The sequence below is a fragment of the Varanus komodoensis genome, unplaced genomic scaffold (genome assembly GCF_004798865.1).
Source record: "Varanus komodoensis strain SLA01 unplaced genomic scaffold, ASM479886v1 scaffold9, whole genome shotgun sequence".
Taxonomy (NCBI): domain Eukaryota; kingdom Metazoa; phylum Chordata; class Lepidosauria; order Squamata; family Varanidae; genus Varanus; species Varanus komodoensis.
In genome coordinates, this window is record NW_025336598.1 from 12,483,969 (window position 1) to 12,494,402 (window position 10,434).

At 43.5% G+C, this 10,434-nt stretch overlaps 1 protein-coding gene across 1 annotated transcript in view; it reads left to right on the forward strand.

Annotated features, from left to right (window-relative positions):
- Positions 1-7,644, forward strand: part of LCTL (lactase like) — a 125,215-nt gene extending 117,571 nt beyond the window's left edge. Inside the window, 1 exon segment of the mRNA XM_044418258.1 lies at positions 7,008-7,644. Coding sequence (XP_044274193.1) covers positions 7,008-7,644 — 637 coding nt within the window.
- Positions 7,645-10,434: the final 2,790 nt, after the last annotated feature.

Sequence of the window (10,434 nt, forward strand, 5' to 3'; positions counted from 1 at the left end):
TTTGACATGCATTTTTAAATTTGTGATCTGTGTGGCAAAATGCAGGAAAGTGCAGATATCACAGTATAACTGTATTCCAGTTTGTTTGCAGCAGTTTCATGAGGTGAAATAAGTTAGAATTAAATGTATTTAGTGAATTGATATTAGAATGAGTTTTTTTCCTATCCCTACTTTGCACTCACTTCTGTGGAGGCTTTCTTCCCCTTGTGAAGAGCATACATGGGGTGGGTTCAGCTCTGATCAGGACTCCTTGTGGCAGCAAAGGATTAATGCTCTCCTCTGTCCACACCATGGTCCTGATCCAGCTGAAGGTCTATTTATTTTTTCAAAAGGAAGTATGCTAGACTTGACTTTGTAGCATCATTTAGCTCATGGCATAAGGCAGCTTCTTGTATTTAACCTTAAAACAAAGAAATTTTTCCAGTGCACGTACAATAAGATGGAATCGACATATTTTCCAAGATGCTCATGCATCTTCTTTAGAAACCCCTCCAGTTCTTTGTGTCTTCTGCCCCAGCTCCATGCTTAGCTGCACTTCAAGCCAGTCTTGCTCTCTGCAGCAAGCCAAGACTGTACACCATAAGTTAGTTTCTTAATGACAAGTTTTCCAAAGGATGCTTCATTTCCTCTACTATTTAAAGAGAAGGTTTATCTTCTTTGCCAGACAAGCTCTTTGATCAAGTAATTTAGTTATAAACTTTCTCGAGCACATGCAACATTACTTTCATTCTGATTAAAAGAGGCTTCACACTTCAGATCTATGCGCCGAATTTGGAATGTCCCCCCCCCCCCCCGCAATTTTTCTTTTCTCATGTGGCTGCTGATTATGTTTTTAAGGAACACAGCATTTTCTTCCTCCCCCAGTTTGTTAGTGTGCGTTTGGTTAGACCTGGAAGGAACTTCCTGTGCACATGCAGCAGAAGAACACAAACTGTGCAAGTGAAGGAGGGCAGCCTGCCACTGAAGACAACACTGAGAACAGGTTTGGGGTGAACAAAGGCAGGCAGCAGGTCCTGTGGGGGCAGAGCTTTAGGCTGCCACATGTATTGCTACAACTGTGAAGCACAGATGAATCAGTTATCTTTTCCTCCACCCCCACCAATGCTTTAGATCAGTTTCTATGTGCCTAATGCATTTGGATTGCAAACCTTGGATTGCATATGGGTTGCAATCTTCTTTCAGCTGAAGGCCAGATTCAATTTTGGAGAAGCTTTGAACAGTCATGTTGCAGTGAAGGGCAAGACCAAAGTTAAAAGGGACAGAGCCAAAGTGGGTGGGACCAAAAATACAAAAACAAAAAATACACTGACATATTGTAGCTGGACAGCACAATCCAGTGAGACTGTGCACAAGCCCTGAACTTGGAGCAACATTGGGATAGGATGGCAGTGGGAAAGAGTACAAGATTAAAGGCTACCTTGGTGCTCCTCCCACCCTGCAAAAGACTAAGACAGCCCATTTTGAATGTCTAAAGCTTTTGCTCTAATGTGAGGAGGAGGTGCTGATGCACCATCATCACAGAGGTTGCGTTTGCTTTCCATGGCACCCAGAAAGCATTTTGTCTCCAAGGTCAGTTTCATGACTTTGAAGTTTGTTTGTTTTCTGTGCAGGCAGAGGGAGAGCCTCCCAAATTTGGAGACCCAGTTCTGACTTCAGAGCACATTTCTGAGTTTGGAGCTGGAACTTCAACATCTGACTGCATAGCCTCTTGTCTAGCAGACATAGGGCTGTGCCCTACAGCGATTACTGCCAAACAAAGTCTTAGGAAAGGCATTCCAACCTTGTAGAATGAAGGAAGCCAGGAAACCACCAAACAAGTGATGGGTTTGGGAGGAGGGTGAGACCATGAGAATGGAGCATGGCTATCTGCGGAATGCTAGTGGGATGAATTAGTTTCCTGGAGAGCAGAATTTGGCCTCTGCATTTCCCCCTGCAGTGTCCAAAGTCAAGACCTTTGATTTGACCAACACTGTCATCTTCTCTATATCTAGGATGATGACCCCCATCTTCTTGTATCTAAGCATCTGTTAGAATCAGCAATTGATAGTTTCTAAAATGTCTTTGGATCTCAGCGCTGATGTGTTGAAATAGCTGTTCAGTGCTGCAAGCTGCTAAAACTTGTGTCCAACTTCACCAACTAAGTGATTTATCAATCTCCATGCATGGTCTGACTGGTGGACTCCATGTTAGAAATTCAGGACAGGATCATTAGGTACTCAATCCTTATCTTTCATACTTAGCTGCAAGAAGCTCCACAAACCAGACCTCTTACTTATGTTGACAGATGCATGAAAATGTGCCTAATTTCTGCAGATCTTGGTATATGCATCTTCAGCAGTCTTTTTCACTGCAGTTGCAGGGTTTGCCAACACCTAGAAAGTGCCACTTTTCATCCCCAGATTTTGTAATTACTTTCACTGTTTCACAAATTTTGCCAGTTCTGATTCAGTCCACAGTGCCATCACACCTCAGGAACAGTGCAGTGCATCATCAGTCAACTTTTGGGGGAGACTGTCTCAGTTCCTTTCCGCAATGCACTGAATACATTCTTTCTGGGCATTTAAACGGAAGTACTGAGAACTGGTGCTCAGTTGTATCAGCCAGTATTGAGCTGTTAATAGGAAAAAGAAAAAAAGAGCAAAGCTGACTCTTGCAGGAAATGAGTCCACACTCAGTCATCTTCTTTGCATTTCCATATGTGTGAGGAGGAGCCAGCCAATTTTGTCTGCTTGCTTTAATTGGCCTTGGATATTACTTTTCTCATAGAGAAAACCTGTGTGGTCTCCACAGGTGTCAAGGCTGACAGTTGGAATGTTTTCATGCTTTCTCTGTGATAGGATTGTCCCAGATGCTTCTGAATTGGCTCATTCCTGCAAGCATTCCCATCTTCTTTTGCAATGGGGGCATTTGAGTGCTCTTTGGAAACAATTTGACTCTGAAGGGAACCTTGAAACATTCTCTGCTACTAACATAGTGTTGGTATTTTGATAGCATTTATTCTGCTTGATCAATTTGGACGTTGGTTTCTTAACACCCTTATGACCTGACACTCCACCACAGATGGTTGGCTTAGATGTAGTAGTTTTCGGTTGTGCCAGCCCAGCTATGGAATGAACTTCTCAAAGAGGTGTGTGTGGCCCCCACTCTGTATTCTCTTCAGTGCCAAGTGAAAATCTTTTTATTTTCCTGGTATTTTAACTATAAACTTTTAAACTTTAGTTTTAATACTGCAAAGTGGTTTAGTGAAGACTGGGCAAAGCAACCTATGCCCCAGCTGTTTTCTCCAAAAGCTATGGCCCTCAGTAGCCCTTGAACCGGCTTCTTCCTTCTCAGCAAACAGCTCAACACAGAAGAGGCCAATTCTGCATCCAGATTATTGTGTACGTTCCTCATTGTCTTCCTACTTTTCTATCTTCCCTCCGTTAAAACAGTGGTTACAGCATAGCACATGCATTTCTGCTGGGCCATACACCAATTCCCAGGGTCCTTTGGAGTCCTGTTGTTCCTGCTTATCAGTAATAGTCCTTCGCTGTTTCAAGACACAGTAGAATCCTTGAAGAACACTCAAGTTGCATGACAGAATTTCCAGAACATTCAACTTAATACTGGCTCTTCAGGAGTCTGCACCTCTCAGAGAGACTCCTAGACTGATACAAGGCCTGACCTTAGCCCAGCAGACTGGAAGGCCTTATAGATTGTGCTTGGAAGACAAGTGCAAGATACTCAGACACAATTAAGGCCATTTGTTTAACAATATAAATAGATAGATAGAAATGAGCATGTTTGTGCATAAGACACAAGATTCTTGTTATGCAGCAGTAGTATGTGTCATTGATGTTCCTCTTTCAGAGGGTATCCTCTTCCCCTAACTCAGCTTCAACCCTTAATAGTAAAATACCTGGCTTCTAGCAGTTCTCCACCAATTCCTGGTGGATCCGTCCCCAAACAATTTACCATATAACATGAAAATTAGAGCACTTTGATTTAAAAGCAGCCCTGATATTCCTGTTGCACCAATTGCTTCCCAGCTTGTACAAAAGATTTGCAGTTTAAGGGTAGCTATGCAGTTTTTGAGATGTCATTTTGTGAGAAGCTGCTATTTGGTGATAGCTTTCCAACCTATTTTCCCTAGTTTAGTATACAGCCCCTTCAATGTATTTTGCAGGACAACAGCCAATTTTGTGAAAAGATAAATTCCAGTCACCAGAATTATAATGAGAGGAAAGGATTCTCAGCCTCTCAGTTATACCTTTTGTTAGGAGGCAGTCTCAGTCCTCAAGCACTCTTTAGGAAGGGAAGATAATTTCACCCACTCCTTGCATGGCACCCTTATTTCCCCTTCTGTTATTTCCATTTTCTTACCCTCTTCCTCCTTTCCTTCTTTCTCTTTCTCTCAGCTTTTCAGTTCACTCTCATTTACTCTTCCTTTTTTCACATTTCATGTCTTTATTATTCCATTAGAGATATTTGGGAGATGCTCACACATTGGAGATGAGTCCTGCCTTGGCTTCTGGTGCTGTTAAAAACAAAAAAACAAACAAACAAAAAAAACTTAGAATAAACCCTGGTGAAGATTAACTGCAGTCCTTGACTTCCCCTGTCAGTCAGCTGATTGGCACTGTCATAACCCTTTCAGAAGATCACAGAGTGATAATTAGCTGTTTGGCTGTAGATTTAAGGTGCAGTCCTATGTAAGTTTAGACAGAAAAACATCGTACAATTCTGAGCTCTCCTCAGGCAGCTTGGCTGGCTGGGGAATGCTGGAATTTGTAGGACTTTTTTCTGTCTCAGCATGCTTAAGGTTGTGTCCTTAATTTTCTCAACATTCCACTCTTTGCTAAACAGCAAAATAGCACCACTACTGGTCTCCTGAAAGGGTAATAGGTCTACAGTCCCAGTAGCTAAATCAGGTGTCTCTTATCCAGGTAGGTACATATAGGAAACCCTGATTCAGTCTGTGGATGTATTGCTAGCCACCAAGCTCAAACTGTGGGCGCAGGACAGGAGAAGAGAGTAGAAAAATATGGGGTAAGATATTTGTTTGAATATACTCCACATTTCCACCTCAAAATTGTGTTCAAGGTAACTAACAATAATAGGCTGATCATTGCCAATCTAGATCTGGATTTCAGGCTTGTGTGTGTAATAGACACAGACTTTTCCTCCCTTGGCTCATCATCTTAAGCTCATTTTATTCATACAGAAATTGCAGGTTCAATTCTCTTCGCCTGACCTATGGAACAGATGGATGTGCTGGAAAGACAAGGAGGGAAGAAGAAAGTTTAGGAAGTGTGGACCAAATTTCAAACCGTCAGAGAAATACAGACCTAACTAGAGCAGAGCATGAACGTTTAAGCATCGAAAAACACTGGAGTTCAGAACAGAAGGTGAAGATCTAGGGAAAGGAAGTGTGAGTGTAGATGTGTATCTTTGAAATTATGGGCTGGCAATTTCTACCATATGGGTTTCTATACCCTTTAAACTCTATTTAGTGAACATGGCTTGAGAATGACTTTCTGCTGGCTCTACCCCGACCTTTGCGCATCAGGCCCATTTCGTGGAACATCTACACACATACAGCTGAAGGCTCTCCTTGGCAGATCTTTGGCTCAATGCACAAACATCAGGACCCAGAACGCAGTTGCAATTTCTTCATCGTGGTCTCTGTGCATCACACATTATGGGTGCTGCACCTGCACGGTGCCTGTTGCCGGAAAGATTTAAGAGTTTTAACAGTTTTCCGCACCCTCCCCCCAGTGGTATAAATGGTCGGAGTACCCGCCCTCTCCCCAGACTGCCATTCGCTGTGCCTCGGGCCTTTTCTTCACTTGTCTCCTCATCTTTTGTACAATCGTTAATTCTATAAATCTTAAATCCTTTTTTCTTCACTTCTCTACCTACCTCTGTCTAAATCCTAAACCCGTTGTTTGCCCTTACCAAACCCCTCCTTTATTCCCTGTTCTTTCCCTTCTCCCCACATTCCCTTTCCAAATAAAAAATTAAAAAAAAACCCTTCTATTGTCCTTACTTCTTGTAATCTATATCCATTCGCTGTATCTCCTCTCTTTTCTTCTTCTCGATGGCACAGCGGGTGGTTTTCCATAAGTGCACGCAGTGTGGAGCCAAAATGTCTCCCACTGACCCTCACACTCTGTGTCTTCTCTGCCTTGGAGAAGGGCACAGGACTGATAAGTACAGCCATTGTCAGTCATTCACAAGTCAGGCTCACAAAAACTGCAAGAACCGGCTGCGTAAAATTCTATGAGACCAAGCTCTGGTCACCATGAAGCAGGTTTAGGCAGAGACCGGCTTTTCTGCAGCTCCAGGACCTTCTTAAAGCATCCCCTCTCATCCATCCGAAGGGGATTCTGATGACACGGACGGAAAGTGTTCCTCCCATTCTCCTCCTCATAAACATAAGGAGAAGCATGTTGTGTCTGAGGTACCCTCGAAACCGAAATGTCCTAAGAAGGACAAACCTGAGAAATCTGAGCATTGGCACAGGAAGTGTGACAAAGTGCCTTGCTCTGAATCAAGTGCTGTGCCTATCTCAGTGCCGACTGAATCATAGAGCTGCCAGTCGGTTCTGCAGGTGACACCTCCAATGTCACCCCCATGGATTGCCACCTCAACACACTCCAGTCCTGACCAATCCGATCCCTTGGCTCGAGCTTCGATTTCTGATGGAGAGATCCATGAATCTCCTCCCCAGTCGGGACCAGATTGTCTTCCTGTGTGATCGCCAACTCCCACGCCTGCTCAGCGTCTGTTGTCCCTCTTACCACCCCAGCCTTCTGTACTGCAACCATTGTGGTACTGGGTTCCATTACCCTATGGAGAATTTGACCCCAAGTATATGGAGCGACCTTATCCGTGGGATTACTACCCCCATGCAGATATTACCCACCACCACCAATATGTCCACATCATTCCACCTGTTAATCGGTGTCAAGGAATGCCCCATCAACATCTGCTGCGGCACTCATCTGTCCACCATCTCCCTACAGGTCCTCATGTAGTTCACCATATGAACCCGACTCGGATTCGGGGAACTCCCAACAAATCTCTACCTCTCCTGACACCATTATCTCTACCCAAAGTCCTGGGTCTCTGGGCGACTCCCAAGGTCGTCTCTCTGAGCTACTCACACGGATGACCAAATCACTGGAGATCGACATCCAACAGCGCATCAGTGCTAATCAGGACAATATTTACGATGTTTGTAAAGAAGACTCATCAGCCATCGCCTTGCTATTTATCACCACCCTTTGGCAGGCGATGATCAACATTTGGCAGCTTCTGAACCACCCACATACCACCTCGAGTCATCTAGAGACAATGTACAAGGTTCATGACATCCCGTTCCTTCTAAAACATCCTCAGCCAAACTCAATCGTCATCGAGACCTCACAGGGAAGAGAAACTAAAGAACACTCTACTCTTGCTGATAAGGAGAGTTGCAAGATTTACATGATGTCTCGCTGGATCTATGCCGGAATGGGACTCAGTCTTCATATCTCCAATTATGAGGCCACAATGGCCCGTTATCAATATTTTTTTATGGCAGAAGATCGAGTCCCTCACTCCATTCCTCCTGGACCAGCAAAGAGAACTGGCCCACTTATCATCAGGGAGGCATTGTAGCTTTCGAAACAACCACTGGACACAGCGAGACACCATGCCAATTGCAACTCTAGGGCTCTCGTCGGTGCCGTTGCCCTCCGTCGTCGTGCCTGGCTGAGAGCGGATAATCCACTGCAAGAGACCAAACAAAGAGTGAAGAACATGCCATTTGACGGCTCTGGCTTGTTAAATGCCAAAACTGACGACAAACTTGAACACATTCAAAAAGCTCAATTGACTGTATGTCGCATGAATATCCATCTCAGCTAAGACATAAGTGGCCATGGAACAGATCCCAGTACCAGCCTTATTACCAACCATACCCCATGGAACGTCAACAGTTCGGCCAAAGACAATCCCGAAGCTGAAGCCAGAACATGCCTCGTTACCAGCAACCTAGGTGCCAACTGGATGCCGACAAGCACCAATGATGATGGGACACACAAACCTTTCCTCAATTCCTTAACCCCCCTTCCCCTCTCTTTTTGGGGACCGTCTACAAAGCTGACTTCCCATCTGGGAGTCCATCACATCTGATAGGTGGGTTCTTTCCATCGTAAAGCAGGGATATAAAATCGAGTTTGAAACTGTGCCACCTTCAGGTCCAATCCTGTATACAGCAGCCTCTCCAGCCCTCCTGGAAGAAGTCACCGAGCTGCTTCGTAAGGGAGCAATTCATAAACTTAATTGCTCCGAAGGACTGCACAGTTTCTACTCCATGTACTTTACGGTACCTAAGAGAGACGGGGGTCTACGCCCCATTCTGGACTTACGTGGGATGGTCTTCAGCTGACTGGGGAGAGGGTGAACACTCTGACGATTTATACTATGGTGGGGGAGGGTGCAGAGTTCCCGCCAAAATCCGTTAAAGCTTTTGAATTCTGCTGGCTACAGGCACAGCGCAGGTGCAGCACCCATACTGTGTGAATGCACAGATGGCCACTCGAAGAACGGCAGTTACAGGTGAGCAACTGCCTTTCTTACTTCCCTTTGCATTCTATGCATGAAGAAGGCCCAAAAGGTGCTTCTGCCACATTATTTTTGAGATTGAGACTTGTGATGCACACAAGCCGAAAGGATCAGGCAAAAAGCACTCTAAACTTCAATGCAGATGTCCAAAAAGGCTGGAGCATTTGTTTCACTGGATTTTCTTGCATTTCAGGAAACTAGCAAAAAATGATCATGTGACTGCGTTAAGTTGATGAAAGTATTTGCAGTGAGTTGTGAGAAAAGTAGCTTCCATACGTTTTTTTTTAAATGGGTAAAGAAGGATTCTGTTTACCCTTGGGTGCAATTGTTAATGGTTTCACTAATGCGCTGGCACAAATGGTGGTCACCATAAACTGCAGAGTATATGTGGCAGGAGGGATTGTACATTGTGAGGTCCTCTTAGCAACACAGTATATTGCCATACTTTGTACACAGACAAACTGCTTGTTACAGTAATTACATAGTGTGTCGTTGAAAATTAATTTTGTATTTAATCTATTATCAGTGGAAGTTTCTCTCTTCGTTTAACCTCCCCCCCACAAGGGGGCGGGGATTGAAGGAGAAATATGGTCATAAAAATGAGTCAGCCAAAGTCAAGCTTGCTGATATTTTCTGCTTTCCACCAAGAAGTATATTCGGAATCATGTGTGCATCTGAATTCAGATTTAGGTTTTTTAATTTTTACTTGTCATTCCACATATATTTTCTTGTACATTTCTCCAAATGTATGCACCAGTTGTACACATATCTGAAAGATATGTATTTTCTTTTTTTTGAGGAAAGCATGCATTTTTAAGTGTGTTTTTCAAATGTGTGCATTTTGGGGATACATTTCATTTGTCACTTGAGCTGCATCACAAACTTGGAAATGTACAGATATTGACTGCTGATTGCATTCATGTTTGTGTCTGGTTCTGGGAGGTCTGGATTGGGAAAAGTTTACCCAGAATGGAACTGAAATCTCTCTCACCCGGGCCTGTCACACATCCACTTCCCTGTTTGGTCTCCAGCACACACTCACACTACCCTGAAAGCATGGGTGGTGATAGCTGGAAACTGGTCAGAAAAAGCTTCTCCTCTTACTGGTGAATTTAAGAGTGCAAGAGAAGTCGCCAGGTTTTAACCTGGGAACTCTCCTCTGTAACATACCTGAGCTGCAACATACCCGAAAGAGAACAAAGCCCAATTAGCTTAAGCAGATCTACACAACTGGTAAACTTCCCAGTTGAATCGAGACAGTTAATCACTTATGGTGGGCCACAAAGCAATCCCTAAACTACTTCCTTCGGCTGTTTGCCCAGGGAGATGAATCCAGGCATACTACACGGTCAGTAGGCTGGTGGGTCACAAATTGTGCAAGCCAGAGTAAAGAAACACACTGAGTCACATAATAAAAAGCTCAGCCTTTGACCCAGTTAAACTAACATATTTAGACTCAAGTTGATTTATTCCTATTGAGAACAACAGGACTAAATTGATTTAAAACTCAGTACTTCAATTTAGCTGGATTGTGGATCAGGCTGTTAGTGTGTGTTAAATTATTATTGAGAATATATTTACTGAGATTTAATTGTGTGATATTTGTCTTCATACAAACTGTCATTACCCTTCAACAGATATTCATAGCAATCAGTGAGTATTTAATTAACATATAATAACTCTCTCATACGTTCTAAATTAAATCCTTTATTTAGACATGTCATTTAAAATGCGACTGGAGATTTCCCTCTTTGGGAAAATAGCATAATTTATTGTGGTTTTGTTGCCTCACAAATATATAAGTGGGTTTGGTAGCTATGCTGAGCAGTCATGAAAGTGAAA